Genomic DNA, 26853 nt, shown 5'->3' on the forward strand with positions numbered 1-26853 from the left:
TACAAGGTCAATATTCGCTTTCAAATGGAAGCACTTTATTTGGTTGAATTCTGTCTCCAGAAATGAATGGGCAACACCAGAACCTTTTACATTGGCAATGAAATCACAACACTGAGATGCCACCAAAATCTAGAGATCAGTGCTCAAACACACATACACACACATATACAAATAAAAAAGTGCTCAACATCATCATGTTAAAATAGAATTTGGCTTCTTTTAGGTCTTTTGACACTTCAGGCAGGAAAACAAAAAACGAAGAACAATATGCATCAAACTAAATGAACTTCTGAAAAATACTCAGCATTAAACACAACTTTCAGTATCAGTAAATATGTTTCTTCTCTATTTACAGGTGTTAAGAAAGGGCATTAGAGACTTTTGCTGGGGATAATGAGATTTCATAGGATGTACAGTCCACACTTCTGGGCAAGATTAGTAAATTCAAGCAGAGTTTTTATAAACCAGTCACATATTTAGTCCTTCAGATTTTGCAAAAGGTAAATTCTACAAAAATTACTCATTCGTTACCCTGAATAAAGGCAGCAGAATAAACATGTGTAGGCTACAATACATGACTATCACTATTTTTTTTCCTTGCAGTAAGTTTTAAGATCTGGGCTTTTGGGAATTAGTTGCCAAGTTTATAAAAACTCCATACATGGTCTTTTAATAAAACTTCTGAAGAAATCAGTCAGCTAAAGCTAATGCTCCTTCTAAAGCGCTATTTAGCAACACAGACATTGCAATTGTTCAAATGTTCCACAGAGGCTGACAATAATATACTGTCCACCTAGATTAAATATATAAAAGCAAACTTTTATCTAATTTTTACATAGATGGCACAACAATAGGTGAAAATGAATTATTCTAGCTGCTGATTCAACAGTGCATTGGACACGAGAATAAAAATACTGCAGCTAAAAATATTGTAAAGATATTTTTGCACACCTGTTAACTGCTTAACTATTTAGATCCCCTGACAGATGGATGCAACAAAGCCTTTGCACAAATCTTTGTACAAAGCCACAGGTGCCAACCGTGTGGATCACAATCTGCTATCGGAGGCTCATGGATCTAAACAGTTAAGTGACCACAGTAGCAGCAATGATAAGCATGGTAATTTAATTGATTATGACCCTTCTGACGCCGCTAACACTGTAGCTGAACGGCTTCAGCGTTGGTATCGCCTGCTTCTCAATACAGGCTCCTGAGCCACTTGAATTAGATTAAAAAACATAACCTTTTGCTGGTTGATGCTTGCAGATATTAAGCACCATTATACAACAGCTACAGTACTAACTGTAGGACCGAGGGACTTTGTGCTATTAAAAATAAAAGTTGGTAACTTGAATGGAGAGAAAGGGACAGAGTTATGAACACAACATGTAACCCAACTCAAAAATTACTTCATCCTGAGTGGGGATGACCTTGGCAATCCCCAACATGGAGAGTACATGGCTCTTGGGCACATTTCTATATGCTGACCCTGCACAAAAGCACAGCAGACAGCAAAACAAGACAGACGTTTGTCTGCAAACTAAACCTGAGAGGTTTCACTTTAGGGTCACTGCCCATAGTGGCTTCCGTATCAATTTTCTCAAATTCTGGGGATTTTACAAAATATGCTGAAGTTCGCCAAGAGCAAGTAGATTCCCCCAAACGATGTGTTGATCTCTGAATAAATTAGGCCCTCAGGAGCTATTAAGTAGCAACTGACTCTTAGGGGGCTCAAACATGTACAAGATGACTGTAAAATCCTAGGCATGGTAAAGATTCAGGGGACACCAACAGTTGTAATACAGAAGTTTAGAAAGCAACTGACACTTTCTTAGGCAGTTGAGGTCCAGATCGTGTGATATTTGGAGATATTATAGCTCTCTCTCCACTGCATGACATGATAAAGTGCAGCATCACTTATCATGCTACTTCTGCTTCAAATAAAACCATGTGAGAACAGGATGGTCACGATTCCTGTCTGGCTTCTGGGTCGAGGTCCAGTCCATGACAAGGTGGGAGAACGAAATAGAGTGCAGTTTCTTTTTTTCTTTTCTCTTTTATTTTTCTAAAAAAATTCTGTTATTCAAACATTAACTGATGAGAACGCACAAGAGGTCATGCAAAAGGAGAAGGCAGGTCTGAAACGCTGAAAAACAAACCAACAAAAGAAAACTGCAAAGAGATTAACAACGAGCCACAAAATAACGTGACCCTCAGGAAGGTGGGCGCAGGCAAGGCAACAGGGCGAGCATGCAGACTGAAACGAGAGCAAAACGGAGGCCCTTGTAACGAGCAAAATGGGGCTTCAAACCAAAATGCCAGTGTCTCTGTGTGTGTCTGTGTGTCTGTGTGTGTGTGAGAAAGAGGAATGAGAGAGGAGGGGGGAATAAAGAGGAGGTGGAAGAGAGAACAAGCAGGAAAACAAGCGTACATACGTGAGCTTGAAGGCTTTCAGGAAACAGCAAGGTCATAGGGATTTAATACTTGGAATGAGCATCAGCCTAGATTTAAAGAAAAAAAAAAAGGCTGACAAGTATTAGTGACCTTTTGAGGAAAGCAGAATATTGAAAAATGCATGTGGATCAAATTTAATATCTGCAAATTCAAAGCCCAGTCCAGCTGCTGTAACACTGTTCCCAGGGGAGGCTTTCCACATGTATGCACCTCCCTTCCAAGCTATTTGATGAGACTACCTGCAGGATTAGCACTAAAGGCACCGTGTGAAATGCTGATGGACCAGTGCATACATTCAGATGGACTGAGGGACAAGGGAGGACAGAACATAGACCAGTACATGCTTGGGACTCTCTGGTTACCCTCTGCATCAAAGGGCAACCAGCAGTTCTTTGACCAGCGGTGGGAGGAATTGGGGGGGGGGGGGGCAGGGAAGTGTTGGTTATGTTTTACGGAGGGGCTGTGCCAAGCTGGCAGAAGAGTGGGAAAGGCTGATAAGTTAATCTGAGCCACAAGTAGCATGCCATGAAAAAGAGCAAGCATCTGAATGATACTGGGATGGAATTTAGGTCTGAATTTTTGAAGTGGGAACTCCAGACAAGACTGGGAGTCTGGCTTTCCATGGGTGTGTTTTAACTGCCTGCAGGGTAAACAGACCATTTTGTTTCTCCTTCTGTGACAAGCTCGCCCCGAGGTTCTTGCACCAGCACAAACACCTTTAGGAATCTAAAACATAAGAAAGACAAAAAGAAAGAGACTGGATTAGAAAGAGGCTGGGGAAAATGGGATCCCTTAAGAGTAGCACTGCCCGCGGGAGGTTAAAGGAAATACAGCATCCAAGCATCTACCAGGTTACAAGGGGTTAAAGAAAGCTCCTGAATTCGGGCATACACTGCCAGCACTCAAACAGTAATCATTCACCCTCAGCCCTTCCCTCCAGCCTGGGGATGAGCATCACTGGGACACTGCTCTCCTCCAGAGGAAGATGTAAAACTCAGGAGCAGGACCCTGCCAGTGCTTGCTTAGTGCAACAGAGAAAACAAACGGCTTTTTAATTTTCAATCTGCAAAGAAGTACTGTTTCTGTTCAAGTGACAGCTCCAGAGACCATGAATGATACTGAAGAATACCAACAGGAAGCTAAACCACAAAGAATTCTGCAGACTAATCCAGACTAGCCATCCTTTCCACAACAGGCTGCAAAGAGCTTTCATTTTTAAGGGAAGTCCAGAAATAAACAGGTAAGTGAAAGCAGTCTTAGCTTCTAAACCCATCCTTTGTCACATCCCTGTACTCACAGACTTCTCGCTGAGGCTAAGTTTTATCTTGGCCAAAGAGACCGCTGTATTCAAGGGAATACAGGACGAGTCTAAACCCCCTTGCATTTGAGAGAGGAGAGGAACCCTCCGATCTCCTTTGCACCCACTTCCATAAAAGAAAAAAAATTCCAAATGAGAGCACAAAAAAGTTTTCACAGAGCCACAACAAAGTATTTTTCCTGAAAAGGAATTGCATTTGTACTTATTGTGGGAAGCAGGTGAAAAGCAGCTCTGCGCCATTTGCTTTGCCCTACTAAAGTTAAACTTAAATGAAATGCCATTAAAAAAAAAAAACCTCACAGGAATGAGAAAATATAATGTTTATTAGAAGACACCATGGTACATCAAGCTATAAAGAGATTCCTGACAGATGATGATTCTTTAAAAAACAAGAATAGAAACAAAACAACCACACTGGCCAGATTTAACAAACCTTAACACAAAACAAAAGTTTCTATGCAAGTCCAACCAGATGCAGGCAGTTGAGTAATCAAAAATGTTTTATCAACATAAGAGGGACTGAGTAGTTACCAAACAACAGCTAGGTTAAGCAGAACAGCCTATAAACCCATTTATATTTATACATATATAAAAGGATAAAAACAATTCAAATTCAAGTAACTTTAGTTTTTAAGTTATGTTATATACAGGTGGGTTTTTTTTATACTGGGAGAACTAAGGGCAAGTATTTAACAAAAGGATTTTAAAAAGCCACAGTCCAGTTTATAATTACTGTTTCCTAAATAATTTGGCAAGCATTAAATAATCAGATATATCCTAGATAAAAAGTGCATCAGCATGGTTAACTTTTACCTATTTCTTTATTTATATAAGTCAAGGCTCTGCATAACAGTTACAGCAAACAAACAGCAGAGCTGCAACACTGAGAATCACAGAGCTGTCTGTAAGGATTTATTTATATAATTGGAGGTGAGAAGGAACAGACCCACAGCGGGAAAGGAGCTGAAATCCTAATCAGCCCCTGGCTCCAAAATTTTTTTATCAGGAAGTTTAACTTCACAAAACAGCCTCTATTACTTGCATGTCGCCCAGACAGCCAGTCTTTCTGGTGGAAGTGAATGTAGCATTTTTGTTGGGTGCAATGGAGAGTTTATATAAAGCTGGTTATTTCATGCAAGTTCTTTTGTGTATCACACTATTTCACAACATCCCTCAGTGAAAGACAGTTTTGTTCCCAAGAAGAATATGAGGTACCACATTCAATAACACAGTATGGTCAGTCTTGAGCAAAAAGGCCCAACTGGTTCCTGTATTCGACAGTTGTCAGCACCAGAAACCTGATAGGTGCAGAAAAGCCCTGCAAGAAGCTACACCCATGTGTGCACAGAGGAGTTTTCTTCCTCATCCCCTAGCAGGTAGAGGTAGGCGTAAGCCCCAAAACATGAGTTTACATCCAACAGATCCAATTCTTAGTCTGTATGGTTTTTAGCATTTTTAATAGTTTCCTGCATGCATCACAAACAGAACGAACCGTGTTGGCTCTCATTTCTATTAGGAAGGACAATAATGCTGTTTACAACTAAATTCATACAGTCGGGCCAGTACTTTCATTGGTAGTGATGCACATTTAAATTTCAAGAGGTGAACTTATACATGCATCAGCTGAGTGAACGGTACCTAACAAGAGTCTTTCATTGCTGGAGATAGGACATGTGCATTCATCTCTTCTAAAGAAAACCTTCTGAAATAGAGCTCTTAAAACAACCGTAGCAGCAAACCAGTAGAATAAAAGGTGAACAGGCCTATGCAAACCTACTCAGAGATTTTCTGAAGTGATTTGTACACATCTGGAAAAAAAAAAAAAAGGCAAAACAAGATAGACATTACTGTTCTTTTTTGTAACAGGGTTTGCTAACACCCTCTGACCAGAGGTACCATTGTAAACTTTACAAACAGCCCTCACACAGTATTTATTTGCAGGAGTACGCAGACCTAGCTTGGCTCCCATAAAAACTACGATCAGGAGGGTGACTGCAACACATCAACTTACCTGCCCTATTCATCTCAGGTTTGGCAGCAAAGCCCTGACAACACAGGCTTCAGCTGACTGAAAAAGCTCACCAGCTGCCAAGCGGCTTTTCACAAAGCATTTTGCAGTTGCATTTCTCAGGCAGAGCTGCCTCTGGCTCACGGCACTGGCACAACCTGGTCAGGCAGGTATGCCCGAGCCAGAATTGATTCTGCTGGCTAGAAGAGTCACAGATGTACTCAGAACCGGTGTGAATGCTCCCACCCTTCACACAACTAACCTTTAGAGTGTGCTCTAACCAGCTGCTCAAGCTTCTTTCCAAAAAGAGGAAAGAACTACTGAAGCTTGTAAATGCTTTAGTATTTACAGTGCCATTTTCAGGAATGTCATAGCTTCCATTTCAAGGATTGAATGAAGTCACTTATACTAATATATTAAAAATCAAATGAGAAATTTGGAGCTTGCAACAAAGTTTGTCTTTTAAACACAGCAGCACTTCCCCCAAATCTTTATACTGCTACTGTGACATTTTATGGAAAGTTCTCTTTTAGTTTTTCTTCTTAACCATAGAATTGGAAATAAAAGATGTAAAGGAACTGTAATATTTACATTAGATATTCACAGATACATTTGATTTTGTTCCTAAAGTCCAGCAAAATTAATGGAAAAATGACCTGAAAAACCTCCACTGTTGCTATAGAAGTGGCTGCAACTGTATTTGCATTCACTCCCAGCATAGACTGCATATTTACGATCATTCAGCATCATCCTATAACTTACATAATACCATTAACATACTAATACAAGTTTCTGGCTAGTATTGCAATACTCCTGCAATATTCTCTCCAAAAGGGTAAATTAAAGACAAACTTTTGCTAGTTCAGTTAGCAGGACTGTGTCAGGGTTTCTCACCCCACCCAGAGATACGCTTTGCTTCACTGCCCATCCAACCTGCTGCTCTGCTCGTAAATAGCTGATTTGCTGTAACATTTCACTGATGTGACCCACGCTGCGATTCTGAGGGCAGGAGAGCCATGCTTGTTACTTAAGACAGATTTAGATGCCACACTAGCTTAGCTGTTTCAAGCAGCCTACACTGCTGAACAACAAATTTTCCAGCAGAATACTAATGTTGCTTTCAACTACTGCCACAAACAAAGCAGCTGATCTCCATAGGAGAGAACACAGGGCTGAGATGGGATCTCCCATTCTGTGCTTTCTGCCTTGTTCTGAATATGAAGTAAAGAGAATGTACGATCCACGTTCCTCTTTCAAAGGTTAATAAAAACTGACAGAGGGGCTGAGCTTTTTGCACTCTCTTGCATCTCAACTGACCCTGTATTTGCCAACACAAACATAAAACTACTGTATTATGGCAAAATAAAACAAGACCCCAGACTTTCATATGCAGCAGACAAGGCACTGCACTGTTCAATACTGAATCCAAGACAGTGAACTGATCAAGTTATAGTGTTTGTTACAGAGACAGTCCTACTCCTCTCTTCCTGCTGTCCATAAATCCCAATGAGAATGGTTCAGTTTTCTTTTGAATTGGATGAGACAGCTTGTTTCACACCAAGAACTCTAAGGTCTAGGAAACACAACAATAATCTGAAGGATTAAGTGACTGAGAAACCACAGATTATTTAACAGTGGACTTCAAACACATCCTGATTTGAAACAGGACTAAAATATTTTGATTTCTTGGAGTATTACATTACCAGGTGTTCATGGTGCTAGCATCTATTCCAGCCAGGATTCCCCTGTAGCACTGCTTACTTACACAATACACCTATTTGTGAGGAGTTAAAAGCAACAAAGAAACAAAAGATTGCGGAGTCTGAACTCTGAATGTCTCCATTGATCACACGTGAGCAAAAGGTTAAACCATTAGTTATGGTCATCTGAAATAACTGTATTTCATCTGAAACAGCAAATACACCCAGAAGACCATTTTCTGAAATGTATCAAGGTGGGAAAGAATAGAGGATCTTTCCTAACATTAATGTTTTACTGATTTTTCAAGGACCACAGAGTGCTGTGCAGACAGGTTTTGGCAAGACTTCTCCCTTCCCCTTCCAAACACACTAAGTGACGACCAGGTTTCAATCCAAAAGGTCCACAGAACACATTAGGCTCTGAAAAGCTACCACACGGAGACACAAAACAGCAGTCTCAATATTTCCCATAGAACATTCCACTGAACCAGTTTGGGACAAACAGCTGACTTGTGAATGTGTCTGAGATGCCACCTGGATATCTGAGGAGAGTCCATATTTTTCCAAATAGCTTTGTGTTTCCTGCACTAAGTTGGGCGTGCAATGGCAGTGACAGTTGAACAAGCACTGTCTAGGGAAGGCTGCATTTCCCCTCTAGTTTTACAGTCTACCACACTATCCTTCTCTGAGCAATAAAAAGCGCTTTTTGCAGTACAGCAAGCCATATTAGTCCATGTACAAAATAATGCACTTTGTGGCATTGTACAGACTTTTAAAAAGGCTCTATCCACAACACAGAGCGGTTCCAGGGTTGGATATCTCTGTGAAAGCAAATAAAGTAATAATAATAGTATTAAATATAAGTCATAGCACCTTTGGCATTTTTGTCCAAATAGACTTCAACATACGACGTAGGGACATAGCCCTCCTCATCTTCGTTCCTTCGGATTCGTGTCCACCCATCACCTTTGTCTTCTTCTATTACATAGAGCATTTCTCCTTCTGCTACAGAAATTGTTCCTTCATTCTGACCTGAAAGACACAGTAACATGGAGTTTAGGCTGTCCTGCACAATGGGAACCACAGATGCAGTGGGGGGTGCTCAGCGCACACTCGGACCATGTGCTGACACAACCTTCGTTGCATCACTAGCAGCAAGAACAAGACCACGTGATTCTGGAGACAACAGTGTGTACACAAAGAACCAGATTAATGTGATCCTGACGTTAGAGTTTTGGTTCTTTTTCTTGCCATGTCCCTGCCTAACAGGAGACAAATCACTGTCTACAAAACAGAATCATGCCAGAGCCTCACTTGTCCTTTCTTTGTCCATTTAAGCAGTGCAGGGGTTAAATGAACGTTTCCCACTTGTCCTTGGCATATGAACTAAACAAAACAGTAACTGAAATGAGAGTAAAGTTGAGGGATACCTTCAAATGTATAGAGCGCTTTACACGTTCCTATGGTGGGTAGTGGTTCTTCATCATCAAATTCATCATCAAAATCCGTTGCAGGTACTTTCATCTCAGTCTCCTGACTTTGCTCTTCTGTGTAACTGCCATCTGGGCTGCTCAAGAGAGGAAAATACACAGCAACTATAGCGACCAATCTCAGGAGCAAAGAGAACGACTTGGTTACCAGACACTTAAGGGAAGGCGAGCAACTGTAGCTGGAGCAGCTCAGCAATTCCAAAGCGTGCTCAGAACTGGCTGTTACGCTAGCAGCTGTCACAAAGCGATGGGTGAGACCAGTCATTTTTCCCATCAAAAGCTATTAAAAAATGCACCTACCTCACTCACCTTCACAGCAGTGAGTGTAGAGTCTATTACACATTTCATCATATTCAGAAAAGTGGCTCAAAGTTGGGATCTTCTATATGCTAAAATCAGGTACTTCACAGAGTGCCTGCCTTTAGTCTGGTTACAGAGGAAGTTCCTGAATGCTGCAGAGCTACAGTTTTCCTGATTAATAAGCTAAGGAAAGCCGGTCCAGTTATCAGTCTGAACAGGACAGCTCTGTACAGATACTGTACCTCTCCCGGTCCTGCGCACAGCTGTTTACTGCTGAAGTGTTCTGGGCTTCATACAGTCCGCTCTGCCGCCGGGCCTGTTCAGTCCGCATAGGTAACCTGCCCTCCACCTCAGCCAGCCAGCCCTGCAAGGGGAAAGAAGTGTCATGCATCTCTCATGCTTTGACTTGCCAGGGGATGTATGTTGCTTTTACTTTGCCGTGTTGTATTTGACATTCAGACTATGGAACTAAAATCAGATTGTAAACTCCTCTGAGTTGCAGTTGTCAGGGGGTATAGATTCTGTACTTTAAGCGTGTACTAAATCTATCCATCTTGCCAAAAAACACACAGAAAACTCAATTCTTTTTTGACACCAGGTGTGGAAAACACTGTGACCCAAGAGAAGCAGTTAACAACAGCTGTTAGGAGATGCTGCTGCTCTAGTCACAATAAAGCAAAAAGACGTGTGGCAGCTTACAGAAGTCTCAGTAACACCAGAAACACAGCAATCTCGTTGCCTGCTGAATGCAAGAGGACTAAAGCTGGGGAGAATGAAAGATCCAGTGATTTTCAAATGGCTAAGAAAGCAATGGATAATAAAGCCAACAACTGTAAGAAACATCTAAAATTAATGGGCTGTATCTGTTTATGTACATAGCGTAACTTACAGAGTGAAGTCTTTTCTCAGCCCTGTAATTCTTCTTGTGTAATAATAATGGCTTCATATATTTCAAATACTCCTTACGCTCTTGAGATTTTGTATCTTTAAGAAGCTTCCTGTTAGTGGCAGGCTATTCCTTAAAACATATTTCATCTCATGGCTTCTGTCTTGCTGTTAGACTGTAAATGGTGCTTTACATTTATGTTCCTCTGATTTTCCACAGACATCTGTAACATGATGCTTCAATTTATTTAATTAATTAAATAAGCATCTGAACCCCTCTGGGCAGTCCAGAGAGCACTACATTTTCTCTTATCCTCCACTTAGCACAATTTGTTTTCTGTCACAAATTAAACAGCAGGACTGTTGACTGACAGTCAGAAGAGATGGTGCATATTTGTGTTACACAAATAGGCTCAAAGATCTCAAATAATGCAAGTGCTTAAGTAGCACTTACCTATACATAGTAAGAAAATGCATCAATACATCTGGAACAGCAATGAAGCACCTGCTTAGAACTAAGCATATGCTGAGCTACTTTGTACTGAGATCTCTCTTCCCATACCTCAAACTTCTGAACCTCCAGTCGTAACTTTTCAATGTTCTGTCCAAGTTCTGCTAATCTGTGGTCCACACTCGCTGCATCTCCCATCTGTGGGTTCTTGATATACACATCTTTCATTTTTGTTAAGGCATCTCTGAGAGACAGAAGAAAAATAAAACATGTTAGTGCAGCTGGGGGCAAATGCCCTTCTCTAAATGAGGGCAAATGAAAAGATAATAAACTGCCTCTTCTCTACTGTGTGCTTCAAGCCTTATCTGTTAACAAGGTAACTGAGAACATCCAGACAGGGGCTTTTGCCCTGTATAGAACCAGCCATTAAAAAATAACAGTAAAGTCACCTGCCAGAAGAGAATTTACACTGTCAGAGATAGAAAAAACAAGTGAGTGACACCTTTACATACAATGTGACACGACAGAGAGAGACATTGTACACAAGCCAAACTCTTCAAGCTCCTACATTAAAAGGAGCTCCTCACTCTTCAGGCAGCTAAGGGTTCTTCATGTGAGCAAGGCTGGCAGGAGGAGCCTCACCAGTGGATTGTGAAGCTACACAGGAGATGTGTTGTGTCAGTACAAGTACACAACACATTTAGACCAAATGATTCAGGCTCCACGTGTCCCGCTTGAAGAATCCTAGCAGAAAAACAACTGAATTCTTGGACAGTGGCCTTTTGCAAGGCAAAAGGAGGAATTTGGTATTGCCTTTTAGCCTGACACGTTCTTCTATTTAGTTCTACAATATCTACTTGCTAACCCTGGGGAAAAAAATAACAAAAAAAAATAAATCTTACAACCATTGCAACAAATGACAGCTTCAACTTTCTAGATGACTATCACCCCAGTTTTTGGGGCACAGACAAACAGTTGCATCATTATTATCCATCAAGGGCTGAAATCCAGTTGAGAAACTGGGACAAAGAGCTGGACGTGGACACATTAATAATAAAAATGGAGTGCTAACCAGAAATTCTCACCCTGCCTGTTGCAGTTTGTCTTTTGCAACCAAAATAATTTTTAAGATATTTATTCACACTGCTTAAAACGAAGCTAAATCCATATGGTTTGCATTTGCCACAGCACAGCGACAGATGGACCTTAGGCCACATAATGTGACCCTGCATCCTGTTAAGTTATACAGCGTTTTTACTAGACTCTTTCTGGGGGCTGTGTTTCCTATCAACCCAGATGCCAAATGCCTAGGGTTTCAGAGATGTTAATTTTAAGGCTTGCTATGATGAATGTGGTACTATAAGGCCAAGATTAACGTAGAACATGCCTTCATGAGCTCCCTTAGGAAAGCCTGCAGAGCTCTCACTAACAGCAGCGTGCTGCCTTTGACCCGAGCCAAGTTGAGGCTGAACTTACAGAAAAAAAGTTATCTGCATGATGATGAACATTTCAGAGCTTAGAGAAGGGCGGACTTACAAGCGGATTTCCTGTATTACTGGCACAGCTATTCAGCTTTTCTCTAGGCATTAGTTGGGGGGAGAAAGGTTAATTTGAGTCCCACGACTCAAGTTAACACTCTTTATATTTTAGAGTTTCCCACCAAACTCTTGACAATTGCAATCCTGTGCCTGCCTTTGCTTTGTGTGTATAGAAAATGGCAAAAAGTGTGGGTGGCAAGGAAGTGGGACTGCTCTGTGGTTGGAGCCCTAAGGGACAATATTGCAGACATATGAGTCATGATTATTACTATTTTTTTAACTCTTATTTAACAGCTGGTGCTACTTCCTCAATCATATACTATCTGTATTTAAAATAACTTCATTCTGCTCTGATTTCATATCCAGTTTTAACAGTGGGTTACCTCAGAATCAATACAGAACAGAAAGGAAAATCTGTACTGAGACAAATATAAGTTACCGCAGAGGAAAAAAACAAAGCAATGAGAAATCATATAACCACATGCAGTTTTCTTTTCTTATTCGTGATATAAAACATAAAGAAGAAAGCTTGGGCTACTAGACAAATAAACAGGTTCTTCAAAGCAAGCTAGCAGAAAATGTAGGCACTTCTGTACAAATGCAAAGCAGCATTTAGGGATAGACTAGTACCAGAGAAGCTAGGTCTTGAAATCACTCAGGGAAGAAAAGTTCTGTCTCTTGCAAACATAACATGCTGAATCTCTCGTGCAACTGCAGAATGTGAACAAACACAAAGCAACGAATACAGGCTGCCAGAATCAATAAAAAGTGTGTAACTAAAATAGCCTTATTCTCAACCAAAGTGATAAATGCAGCCTTGTAGAAAAAGCATCCACAAAAGCACAGGAATCATTATCTTTCTGCTTCTAGGAAATGTAAGCTACAGATCAGAGAATCTTAAGATACACACCAATCAATCAGCACTTTTGACGATGTTATCATGCTCATAATAGCCTCTCTTGTTGGGATCTACCCATGCCCATCATACAGTATCAGGTGCTCTGCTTAGTGCTGAGAGACCTATTATTGTACCTTTGACTGAGGCTGTATTTACATCATGTTCTTTCCTAAAACACACCCTCAGGAGCAGCTCACATCAAGAGACAAACTTAGCGTATCTAACAGTAACCTTTGTCTGGCTCACAATTAAACCGCTGCTCTCCTGTGAAAGCCCAAGAAAGCAGCTCCAGAAAGAAGGAAAAACTGTCTCCAATTGTTACACTCATATTGTTCCCATCCTTATACCAGGATCTTCTCTTCTCATGGTTCCAAAGTCAGGATATGCATTACACTGAGGTGGGAGAATGGAATAAACAGAAAGCCAGCTTTTGCCCCAGCTCTGACCCACAGCAGCCACAATTAAATAACTGATTTCAGAATCTGCATTGTGGAGAGCCTTGCATCTCTCAAGTGCTTTAGCCGTATGTCAACTCTGTTGTTCTTTTCTTGGAACAGCACATTAAACAAACCTAGAACCTTGCTCTTATTTGCTCTTTCTTATATTTTCATTGTTTCTGTTCCATATGAGACTATTTCATTTTTCATTGGAGAGGTTTGACATACCTTTGATCCATCTCCTTCTGAATGTCTTTGTTTAGTTCATCAACTTTTTGCTGAAGTTTCTTTCTTCTTTGCTCAGGTGGGAGATTGCTGAAGTCTTCTGGACCTGCTCCCTGCACAGAGTGGAATGAAGGGGGCGGGAAATAAATAAAAAAAAAAAAAAAAAAAAAAAAATCAGAGCCTGAAAGAATCCTTCAGGATTGCAATGTGAAAACAGCTCACAAAAATCTGTGCAAAATCACAATGGTCTGAAGCATTGTTATCATTTGTACTGAGAGTTACCAGTCCCTGAATGGTTAGGAATCTGGATGCCTTAGAAATAATCCCAGGACCACATCCCGCTTCCATACCAAATGGCTAATGGGAGACCACCAACTAAAGAATGCCAGAATTCAACAGCTAAGCCGAGAAACTATTTTTATCCACAGTTACCATCAGATTTTATTTAACAGAGTTCCATTCTCACGGAAAGCCAATCCTTCCTGCCTTCCTCTACTCTGCTACAGACAGCATCCCCATAAAATCAGTTGCTAGCTTTTACTCCTGTGTCACAGTCACACTTCACATGTACACTACTAATTGCTAGCTTGCTCTGCATAGTCTGAGTGTTGGTCCAATAATTTCAAGTTAATTTATGTCAGGGCTCTACACCAAGGTAGTAGAAGTGCTTCCTCTGGGATTCTGCAATTTAAAAACATGCTGCATGCTTTCCAGGATCCACATTCCATGTCAAAGTCTCTCAATTTTTTCCTCTCTCACTTGTACTAGCATGAAAATCACAAGTTATATCAAAGCTATAGAATCAATCAATTTGAAATCGTAACCAGAGAAAACATCTGAAGACCACAGTGGTTACCTTTGTGTGATTCTGCTTGAAAGACCCTTTTCTGCCTTCAAACTGCTATGCCTCTTCTCGATTGCCTCAATTTGATACAGCAGATGGATGACACATAAAATACATCCACACTATTTTCTTCAAAGTACCACCTATTTTTGTCTTGCAAGAAGGCAAGGGGGACAGTTTGGGTGGGCTATACTGAACACACATCAATACTCATTAGCTGCACCATAAAGAATGAGGTTCTTGTACATAATCTTGAATTTGTACAGGTTTTTCTTGCTCTGGTTTCTGCTCACTCCATGTCCCATTTCTAAAGGGGAATACTGGAGTATGGGAGAAAGAAGGGTAAAAACACAAAGCTGAGTAACCGAATTCAATGGTCCATCAGCTTACTGAAAGCTTTTGAGCAGAGTTGCAACATTAGTCTTACTAAAATGCCAAATCTGTCTCTCAGAGGAGTGTGATTTAGCGGACACTCTGCCACAAAAGCTGCCCATTAGACCCTTTCAACTCTGCACTGAATGCGCTCCAAGACAGTGAACTCTTTCTTCTGCAACTGCAGAACAAGATGTTTAGAAATAAAGCATGGGGGTCTCAGAGGGATGGAGGACAACTACAAACAGGTCACCTTCTCCTCTGGTCCAGCCATTTCAAAATAATAGAACAGGCAAACCTAATGAAACTGCTGCCATACTGATTTTCAGTAAAAGATGGCATATGCATCTAGTTAAGCCTTGATCACCTGTGTAATAATACACTTAAAATTCCATTTCATGAGACAATGAGAAAGCAAATTTAAGACAAAGGAAGGAAACAACTAAGTAAGTTACACCGATTCTGAAACTTTAACCACATGAAGTCCTAACAGTGCTTACATTACTTGTTGTGCATGGCACAGGAGCAATCTATTTTAATTCATTCTTTAATGATAATATTTTGCTTGACAGAAACTCCCACATCACATTGAACATGAGAGTGATTCAATATATTTTACAGATAATCTACACACTAAAGCCATATGTATTTTTTTTAAGGCCAAGCATCTGGAGGTAGCTTTGTAAATAAACAAGCAGTTAGAAGAAAGACTATATAACATATTCTTCTCAATTCTAAGCAGAAGATACAGATGTGCTTGAAAATATCCCCCATTATACATTAGAAGAACGCAATAGTTGCAGTCAAACAAATTTAGAAAAGCATCTTCTTTTTGATTCTTCAACTTCATTTAAAAGCTCTAGGCTGGACTAAATTCAGTATCTTTGTTCACAATGCTTCAGACCAAAGCATTAGCGTTGCATAGAAATGCATGCCTGAGACCAGGAGGTGATCTCACTCAGACTTTATTCCATGCTCAATAATTTCCCATCAGTACAGTTCCTTCTTCAAAAGGAAGAGTCAGGGAGCAATTTTTGCACATGCTGTGCACATTTCACGCTCTCAAGCAAAAACACACCTGGGCTATCTCTCAAGTAGTGAACATTGCCTGCATTTTTAGAAATCCTTCAACAGTGAGGTAGGGGGGGGGAAATCTGTGCTATTTTTGATGTTCTATCATAGGACCAGCAGAGCCAGTGCTCACTAGATTTCCTTCCATAAAGATACTGGGATTTAGGATGCAAATTGTCCCAAGATGAAGGGCTGTGAAAAAAGAGGCCATCTTAGGACCAGTTTCTTGGCTGAAGCTTGGGGAGAGCACGAGGTTTATCAGCCCCAGTTTTGGCTCTTGTACAGCTAGGATCCAAGAGGAAATTACAAACAAGCTGACTTCCTCCGCCTGAGGTGCACATGGGTCTCAGCCCTCCCTGCACATCTTTCCGATTTGTGCAATTCTTGGGGAAAGCCAAGGTCAGCCATTTATTCTGGGAGGATTTATTCCTACATACAAAGGCTTAGCTCAGCTACACAACACACTAGCACTGTGACCAGGAAAACAATAAATGGAAATCCCTGACATAATGCGTTGGACTACCACACAGTGGCTTGGCAACAGCCAAAAGAACAAGGTTTGCAAGTAAGCTAGACACTTCCATCATCCCTCACACCTACCACAGGTCTTCAATGAGAAGCAATATTGCTAATGGAACCCAAGCAAGTCACTGTGTTGATAGAGCAGCAGCAGGACCTGAAACCTCCACAGCTACATCAGGTGGCTTTCACGGCCTACACATTTCCTCTGAATAAGCTGCTATGAACAGAACAGGTCCGCGATGACGTATCCAAAACCAATATATGTGATGGGGAAAGGGAGCACCTAAAGGCACTAACTGGTGAGGAATAAGAAAACTTTGAAGCTAATGCAGTTAAGGCACTACTGCAGATCCTCTGAAGCTCTCCAAAACTGCAATCAGTCATTTGCAGCTCTTGCATGCTGGCATGAAGTGGGTCACCAAACCAGTCGCATTCTCCTTGTGACTGGACTCTCGAAGGACAAAGGAATGGAGACAAGCTGTCAGGAACATATCAAGGTGTGGAGTATCTCAAGCAATACAGTACCCTATGTATGAAGTTCAGCACATAATTTGCTTTCCCAAATATGTTCAACCCTTCCCTTTCCAACTCAGTAACATATTGTCTTACCGTAGTTCAAGAAACCTTCCCAGCTGCATCCAAGATAGAATTTAGGATTCATACATATGTATGTATCTCCATTTGTGAATTCAAATCAGACTGAGTTAACCTTGTTGGTTAAGGTTTACAGAACTTTAATTAATATCATTATTAGTTATTCTGAAGGACTACATAGGGCTGTAAAATGTAGCTGATAATGATGCAGATTTCCAGTAATACCTGGACACGGAAAGCAAACTTTGCAGCTACGTTACACAAAAAGACATGCATTTCTTACTGGAAAACGTCCAGCAAGCACAGAGACTTTTTTTTTCTTTACATGTTTTAATGTATACTTATAGAGTAGCAGAATTACTCGATGCTTGTTTTCTACATTTTCATAGCCCTAGATTGTAAAAGTGAAAACTAAACTACATATTGGAGTTAATTTTTAGCAGCTTATTAGAAAGACTAAATTCTGATCACCTCTATTAGACTCCAGACCTGTGTATTCAGAGTTATCTGATAAATATCAAAAAAAGCAAACACAAAGAAGAAACAAATTTAACAGTTAATTTCAGTGTCATGTCATATGTGGCACAGTGCACATTAAAACACACACAGAAAATTGTGATTAAAACACAGGACAGGCATGCTGTAAATGTGCTTACCAGCTTGAGAGAAAGCTTCATGTAAAAATTGGAGAGATACAGGGTGGGGGGAGAAAGAGAAAAAACAACAGTGCATCAGTAGAAGAGGAACTTTTTCAGACTGATGTTACAATAAAATGACACATAATCCCCTTGCTGTTGGAAGGCAAAATGGGTAACACTAACAAATCTGTGCAAAAGTTCACAAGATGGGCCAGCGTTATCAGTCAGCTGCCGTTTCCTCACCAGAAACAGAAATGGAGAAGTGTTGTACCTCTACATGTGTGCTTTAGCACTGCAGGTGAAAATCTGGATTGCCTACTCACAGCTTCTACAACAACAGTGATTTTTTTCTCATTACAGTAACATCTCTGAAGTGGAAAAAAACCTCAAAACTTGCAAATGCACGCAAGTCACTTTAGATCAAAAATGTGCTGAAACGCAGTCACGAGCATCAGCCACTTTATGCAAGGGCTTAAGAGAAGGGGGGATAACACCTAGCCAAAACTCAGTGAAAAGGTAAGGTACAGCACTTGGCCTCCAGCGGCAAAAAGCACAAAGGGATCTCTGGTGATTTCTTCAGGCCTATGTCCAAAGGACAACATCCCTGAAATATCGCTGTTGTTTGCATACGGTGCTCTCTGAGCAGTCACATAAAGTCATTTCATGTTCTTGAACAACTCAAAAACAAATACTCATCTCAAACATACTTTGGCCATACAGTCAGACAAGGTCAGGACCAAGGAGGAAAAAAACCAAACCCACCAAAAATCTCTTCTCTTTACGCTAAATTGATTCTATGACAGCATGGCAAGACATTATTCAAGCTCCTTAAGTGATCTACATGATCTAATTCTTCAAAATTTACCACATTTCCTGGTACAGAGCCAAAACATTATCTGTTAGTTACTCTGCCAAAATGAGACTAAAAAGAAGCGTATGCTTAAAGAGCCTACACAGCAGCATGGTTTGCCTCTGCCCTGCATCACTTGCCCATACAGCTCTCAGCAGTGCTGGAGGGCCTCACAAACTGCCAGGTGAACAAATGTGCCCGGGCAGCCGACCGCCAAAATTACCGAAGCTTCTCCCAGTGTTGCAAGACGTTATGACAGCTGCAATTCAGAATGTTTTCCAAGATATAGGGAGACTAACAGTGCTACAGTGCTTTTCTGTTCTGTGCCAAGGAGCACCAGTTAGCTGCTGTTCAACATATAAAACCAGATTTTAAAGGGAGAATCTAACTTGCAGCCAGCCTCCTCCAGCAGCCTGCACTGTGCCTGTCCTACCAGCTCTTTGGGGACAGTTGCGAAATGCTCAAGCTATGCAACAAACTTGTAAGTGCATAAATGCACATCCTCGGTGTTCAAGACAGCTGAAACATGAAAGTTGGAAAATGCCTCTCACTCCAGGCAATGATATGTACTGTGAGACTTCGGAACCTCTTTCTATTCAAGAGTTCTCCGTTATTTTACTACCAACAGCTCCCACGTATGGTGCTCTCAGACGCTCCATTTTTACCAAAAGCACAGTTCTTTAGGATTCGATTTAAAACAAAGGTGGCTCCACACCTGTGATCTTTTTGATAGCATGATTTAAGAAATACACATTTTTCAAAAATAACAATTACCATTAGTCACCAAAATTTGTATAGTAATACACGCCAACCATTCAAGGAAAATACATGGCCTTGAAATAAATGGTGAAATACTCCATTTGAACCGATGCATTCAGTGACAACACAGCAGTTAAACTTCCCTCTGAAGTTCAGTCCATTAGGAAGTAACACATGATAATAATGACAGTGCAATGAAGAAATTCACTCTCTCACTAAGAGGCCATTAAAAAAAGCAAACAAAACCAATCCAGTTGAGAGAATAATAATACAAGAAGGAGAAAGAATGAGCTAAAATATGCTGCTGAAGAAATTCAGCATAGGCAGCTTTTGTTTGCATAATTGCTTTAGCACTCCTGTGAACTTTAGCATAGACATGATCAGCACAAATTGAGATCCTTGTACATATATACAGACAAGACTCATGATGCAGAATAAATATTTACCTATGAAGCACTCTATAAAAGGCACAAATGTATGCTACATGCGCTAGTTTCTAAACACTACTCACTCTAAAGGCACTACACTACTGCGAAGAATCATCTGCATCAAGACTATTCTTTTGCTGTAAATTCAGCAAATTTGAAAGGGATTATAGACACTGTATGCTGAATTCTTATGCTGTTAAGTATAACAAAAATAGAGAACTTATTAATAGCATTTCCAAATAGTACATCAGGGATTGTTATAACCAGTACAAATAACAAAGCAGATCATAGACTGGAAACAATGAAATGCTGAAATAAGTCATATTCACAGTTTTCCATTTCTGAAATGTATTGATAATTTTACATGACAGCAATTCAGTTTCTATACACAAATATAAGCAGACTGAAGATAAATCTGCATTAAACACTAAATAACTACTTTTGTCCATTCTGTTGAGTTTTCACAGCTAGAAACTTGCTCACAGCTCCTGGGAGAACAGGGGCATTTTTTCCCCCCAAATGATCAAATAAATTACATTTCTTCAAAACGAGCAAATCTGTTTCAAGCTGTCAATTTAAAACAAGTCTAGCTTAGTCTTGCAGGGAAAAAATGAAGAGCCTAAGAGCCACAAGCTTCAATAACACATGAGAGAGCATGAAAGCCAGCAAGTCCATGTGTTATTGGACAGTCACGGACACTAACCTCACTTACAGAAAACAGGGTTGAAATAAATCACTAGACTTCCATAGAACCAAGAGGTAATTTTCTTTCTTAGTTGTCCTGTAGCAATCTCCCCATACTCTTCTTTATCCGGGTATCAGATTTAGAGGTCATTTATCTTGATTCCATGAACTATCATCATTACAGAGAGTTCAGGGAAGCATCAGAAAGCTCTAGGGATTGCTTCATAGCCAAGGCACAGAATGCGTCACTGCACTGCTGTAAATCAGGGGTTGGCTCATGATGCTCAAGAGTGCATTCACAAAATATTTTAGAACAAATGCATGGAACCTGTTTATAGTACTTACTGTGAATTTCACAGGTCCAGCTACTTTAATTGTGCCAATTTCAGCATTTCCAGGACTAGCAGACATATCTTTCCTGCACATAACCCAGTAAGCTGCAACTTGCCTCCCACCAAATTTTCCCTTTATCTTTTACAAAGCACATTTCCACAGCACACTCTAACAGCGTTGTAAGTGGGGTTAGCGACTGTGTAGCAACGGTATGGGCTGATCACACCATACACGGACTTACAACATATTCCCTAGCCTCAACGGCACACGTGGGTGTCCCTAAAGTCCTCTTCATGAGTTCTTTGTGAATATACAAAGACTGTGTCTGCTGGTGAGTCAGCAAGAGAAAACACATCCGTTACAGTGGAGACAAGCACGGCACCTCTGTGTTTACTGCTTCTACAGCAAAAGACAGCTTGGCATTTAACTAGCCTTTAAGTGCAAAGTGGAAGCTTCCTAGAAACTAGGCGAATATTAAAGAGTTTAGCATTCTCACAAAAATCAGAAAATATCATATTTTTAAATGCTAGCTTAAACACACAAGGTCAGAAAACATCTCTCTCTGTGCTAGAATAAACCATGGCTTTAATGACCCCACCCACCAAAAAATCCTGGTCTTGGCACAGGTTTATACACTTATATTAGAATAACAAGTATTCCCAGGGGCAAGGAACAGAGCAGGTACGAGAGGGAGTTGTTTTGTTTGCTGTTTCTGCATGCTCACAGAACAACAAAGTACTGATCACCCAGGCAGACCAACAGCTAAGTGTCAGGTTAAGACTACACAGTATGTCACAGAGGCAAGACGGGATGGTAAGGGAAAACATTAACTGGTGCAATGGAAATAAAATCACATTGTAATGAAGTCAACAACTTCCACTAAAAAGGAAACCACAAAAGTCCCTCCGTGTGCCTTATGGAACCATCTGGAGGGTGGAACTTGGGTAATGACAGTAATATCTGCGTCCCAGCTCCCAGACCCATCCTCTCAGCTTAATCACAACCCAGTCTCCAAGGTAAGAGAGAAAAGGCAAGTCCACATAATACCACACAAAGTAATTCAAAGGTGTAAGTTCTACCCCTGGATTTTGTTAGTTCAGAAGTATTGCTCTTTAAATAAAGGTGCTGATGTTACTGCTGCTATAGCAATAAAACAAAAGAACACAAAATTAATATCAACTAGCAGAATACCGAGTTTTCTTTGTCCTCAAAATGGAATTAGAAGAAGCAGAGCAAGCATAAATGAAATTATGGCTTATGTAAGTGGTTCCTCATTTTTTGTACTCTTCTGGCTTTAACTTCCCTAAAGAGACAGAGTTGATTTCAAGTGTTATACTACTTTATACTGCCTTTTTAAAGAGTTATTAGAAACAGCATTCAAAAACTGTCTAAAAGAGTCTTTTTTCCCCTCCTCTTCTATTTCTGATCCATGACAAGTGCTGCAACAGTTTTAGGGTATTCTCTATAATAAACATTTCCTGCTGTTAGGGTTAGAAGAAAGAAACTTTGAGGAAAACACAAAAGTGTGATTAGAAAGCCATAGACACTAACAAGAGTTGGCAACAAATGTTTTTTTGTTTTGGGGTTGGTTTTTTTTTTTTAAACAGACTAGGAATTTATATTCACAGTGACCACTGATACAGGTATTGGCGCCTCTACATTAACCTTGCATCTGCTGTAAATTGTTCAGGCACCTGCTTCCTTCCATGAAAACAAGACTCACTGGATTTTTTATTTTGAAGCAAAATTAAAACCAGATTGGGCATGGGACATATCATTACTAATTATATAATTCATTTTAACAGTCACCAGTGATTTTTCCGCTTTAGTTTCGTAATTTCTCTTTCCAAATGCAACATAAGTTGCTAATCTAAAACGTTATAAGAAAACTACTAAAACATACTGCCTCTCCAGACATGTTCTGATATCAAAGATTTCATGGAGGAAGTGGATGGGTATCCATTCACTCGCTTATGTTTCAGGATCAATTACAATGTGCAGTTCTGCTGGTAGTATTTATCCTGTTAAGGTCTTGGTATCTAGTGGACTTGTTCACATTGAGTAGTTCCTTTCCATGCACCACTTCTTTAAGGCAGTGCAAAAAAGGAGTATGATCCAGCTTCCTCTGAAATAAAGTGTTACTCTGGCTTCTGTAGGAGTTAACAGCTCAGTTTATCAACAAAGCCAGGAAGAATCTGCTTGACAATTTGGTTGAATACTCTAAGAGAGTACTCAAAATCCCTTGTGGTCACCTTTACCACAAGGTGTCTGGCTGGAGTGGAATTTTGCCTCTGAACAAAACCAGGAATGCGGAGACAATATTCAGAGCAACTGAAATTATTCAGCGTCCAAAGCCAAACACCTGTTACATTGTGCTGTCCTCCTCGCTCCCTGCATGACCTTTCCAAAAGTTGCTTCACTGATGTACTTCTGTACAGATCAAATGTTCTTCTGTGACAGAGTTTCCCCTCTACATCTTCCTCATTTCTTCGGTAGCATCACAATCCATTTGCTCCTGAGCAAAATTCAGATGCTTTTGGATTTGACAGGGGGATGGAAAAAAATTGAGAAAAGGAAATCTTACAAAACAATGTGGTAAAAGCAGAATTAACAGTTTTATCTGGCTGTTAAAAGCGAATTAACAAATTTATCTGGCTGTACTGAATATAAAGGAGGTCACATCAACCACATCAGCTGAAACAAATGCCAACCACTCATTTTCATCTGATAAATTAACAGGATTTGGGTGTGGTTCTTGATTTATTTTTTGCCTGGTTAGAATTATTTTATTTTTGAAGGTCATATGGTACTTTCATGATCTTTTAGTCTAACCATTTGTATAACACAAATCACCACGGACCTACAAAATGTGAGCTTGACAAGTTTTCAAATCAGACAGAGCAAGCTGCCAGAGCTTTGCAGCCACTCCTACTCCCTATTTCTAGATGAACCAAGTGGCCTGAATTCGCTCCTCCGGAAAAAAAGACGATTTTAACACTGGCCTCCAACTCTGCAGATGAATCAGGCAGGAAAAGTATTTACATACAAACATCCTGGTAGCTAACAGGGGAAGGAAATGAAATAGAAAGAGAACATAGCAAAAGGTTTAAATGAAGATTTAGGAATAGCCTTTCCTTGCACGTTTTTAATGAACATGTCAGCAGAAATTTGAGGGATTCCAGAGAAGACTATAGGAAATTGTTCTCATTTTACCTTTCACACAAACCACTTAAAACCAATACGGCACGCAGAATTCGTAAGACTCGCTTGGACTTCTCAGATAGTTAATACATAAAATAATGGCCTTTCTTCAGGAAATATTAAAAGCAAATCAGTCATAACTGCTTATACGGCCAAATACTCACTCAAGAATTTGTACATTTGAAGTACAAACTTGTGAAGTGCCCAGGGAACTACAAACTAGTATTTTTAAATCACGTTAGAAATATTCAGCACTCTTTTCAATATTCTGTTCCGTGAATGGCACTATTAGAGCAGTAGATTGCAACACGAACCCTCACCTTCAGCAGTGCCTTACTCTCCCAAGTGCCTCAGTGCTACCCTGTATGAAGACAACTGCCAGATGCTCACCCGCCATAGCGGGTGCCACCAAGACAGCCACTAGCTAGCACATCCTCCAGGTCTGCTGCTGCAAAAGCAGAATTGAAAGGCTGTCTCCTGCCATAAAAGCCACTGAGAAAGATGCTCTGAGCCAAACTGCAACTGAGGGAAGGAGGTACATTTACAGAACCTGCCTTTGGACAACTTAGAAACTTCCCACTTCCCCAGTGAAATGCACCAGAAATGTCATTTTTGGGGTTCTGAATGTCCCATTAAGTGGCAATTCCCTAGCAAAGAACTGAAAACCACTCTGTATAAAACATTTTTTTTTTTAAATGTACTGTCTGTAACCAGATGAGACAAAATACTGTTTACAGCACTGTTCTCAATTGCCTGTAACTAACCACTGAAGTTCCCCACCAAAATCATCTCTACTTTTATACAGCACCAGCCCTCAGCCCTAAATGTCAGTGCAGCCCCTGGAGCAGAATTTGGGCTTTTTAAAGGAGTTAATTCCTTGCTCTTACAGTCTGCTCTAAAACACGTTTCAAAATACTCAACATTTGTCTCTTCTTCCTGTAATTTTTATAGGAGGAAATAATTCTAAGGACCCTAACCTAGGAGCCACAGCCATGCTATGGCAGCAATTTTTCAGCACAACTGTGCCATGTGTGAGCTTCTGGGAAGATAAAGTCATCTTTTTGTTTGAAAAATGGAAAATTTTAACTCAGGGACCTGACATTTTACTTACTGCTTATGAAGAACACCAATGAGAGCATTTAATTCAAAACAAAACACATCAACATCAGTTTAGCCACAGCTGCTGTCAGCAACAGGAACAGAACAGCTGACCTGGGAAAACTCAGGCTGTGCTTCCTACGGTGTCACCAGCAAAGGAGACAGGGACACTGAACTTAAAACAGTGGTGATGTGTCACAAAATGTTGATCCAGTTTGATCTAGACCCAGGTGAATCCCCAAGGTCAGCCACAGAGGCTTTCCGCTGCTTTGCACTGTACAATGCATAAACCAGCATCTAACACACTGCACTTCAGCTGCTGGCAGGGCAAAAACCCAAACCCTAATCCATCAGAACCTCTCATCTAAGTTTTGGAGCTTGCCTACTAGACTGATAAAGCTTTTGTACACAGAATATAATTTTGAGCTGTGTGCATCATAGCACTGGGAAGTGAAAGTCGGTTCAGAAACCAAGAAAGTCTGTGGACTTAACGGGAAATGCCCAGAAAAAGACATTCTGGCTTACAATTCTGCATGCTAATGTACGTAGGGAAGGCTCCAAGGACCAAGCATGGAACTTGAAATTTTTTTTCCTAGCTTCGCTATGGTTTATCACAAAGTTTAGCAAACTCTCAGTTAATGTCTTTCCTCCATAGTTTGCAAGAATGGCAGCTATTACTGGCTATTACAAATAGTTTTTCAACTTGGTATTTTTGCAAAGATATTTCATTGACATTTAAAATGTCATGGATAAAAGCTGCGAAAGACATTTGAAATTAATTAGGAAAAAAGTTAAAGAGCATGTCAGGATTTTAGTTTTTCTATGGACACTTTAAAAACTGTTTAACCCACATCATCTGCTCAAGGAGACCCAAAGGCAGACATGATAAACTTGTTGGGAAGAAGGATTTCTTAGATTCTCTACAGAAAACCAAACCAGACCTTCCTATCTTATAAAACTTCATGCTACAAGATGCAGTTAAGGTCCTTGAGAAGTATCAGCCCCAACTATTTAGAGCCAATTGTAATCGAGGTAGCTGCAGGGAACATTAAATTCAGTCGCCCCTCCCAATTTCCACCCACACGGCAGCCCTGGTTTAAAGCACACATATACCGTATAAACAACTATTACTACCTAGAATCACTTCATCTTTCACATCTCACCTGTTTTCTTATCTTAAGACTCAGATTTACTAAGCAAGCTAACATTGCAGCACTTGAAGCACGACCTGAGGCCGAGTCTCTGGAACAGAAGTTGCACACAGAAGCATACTTGGCCATAAAATACAGGGAAGTCATCTTCCTACTACTACAGCAAGAGGTGTCAGATCATTGCAGGGAAATGCCTGAACTTGCACCAACTGAAATCAGAAGAATTATTTTCTAGAATCCCTCCTAATTTACTCTCCTCCTTCTGACACAGACATTAAGCTGAATCCACCCTGCAGAGAGGAAAACTTCTCACATTAAGGTAGACATCATGCAGCATCAGGATCAGAGTAAACATCTGAGTGGCGCTCCTCCAAAAACCTACTCTGCCACAGACATAGACAGGGCTACTAAATTAATGACTTTGACTTCTACATGAGTATTACTTAATGTTCAGCTCTTCCTTCCATACTTTGGACAATCCCTCCTCCCCCCAAAACCAGAATGGGTAATTTCCATCACCAATTGTACTTTTTGTGGTTTCACTGTGGGGTTTTTGACTACAAATGGCTTTATAGGTTGGGATTCCTTGGATTTGTCTGCATGT

At 40.4% G+C, this 26853-nt stretch overlaps 1 protein-coding gene across 25 annotated transcripts in view; it reads right to left on the minus strand.

Moving 5' to 3' along the window:
- Positions 1-13: 13 nt before the first annotated feature.
- The window catches only part of FNBP1 (formin binding protein 1), a 104389-nt gene continuing 77549 nt past the window's right edge, over positions 14-26853 (minus strand). For 4 of the 25 annotated variants that reach the window (XM_029999790.2, XM_029999784.2, XM_029999788.2 and 1 more), the window contains 9 exons: positions 21041-21127; positions 17764-17778; positions 17579-17614; positions 13708-13817; positions 10718-10850; positions 9513-9634; positions 8911-9050; positions 8354-8512; positions 4078-5580 (listed from right to left, as the gene is read on the minus strand). In XM_029999790.2, coding sequence (XP_029855650.1) covers positions 5546-5580; positions 8354-8512; positions 8911-9050; positions 9513-9634; positions 10718-10850; positions 13708-13817; positions 17579-17614; positions 17764-17778; positions 21041-21127 — 837 coding nt within the window. In that variant the 3' untranslated portion in view covers positions 4078-5545. Of the gene's footprint in view, positions 3181-4077; positions 5581-6322; positions 8513-8910; positions 9051-9512; positions 9635-10717; positions 10851-13707; positions 13818-17578; positions 17615-17763; positions 17779-21040; positions 21128-26853 lie in introns of those variants that run through there. The other 21 variants (XM_029999802.2, XM_029999797.2, XM_029999794.2 and 18 more) reach the window with 14 other exon arrangements.

This window comes from Aquila chrysaetos, chromosome 24 (assembly GCF_900496995.4).
Source record: "Aquila chrysaetos chrysaetos chromosome 24, bAquChr1.4, whole genome shotgun sequence".
Lineage (NCBI taxonomy): Eukaryota > Metazoa > Chordata > Aves > Accipitriformes > Accipitridae > Aquila > Aquila chrysaetos.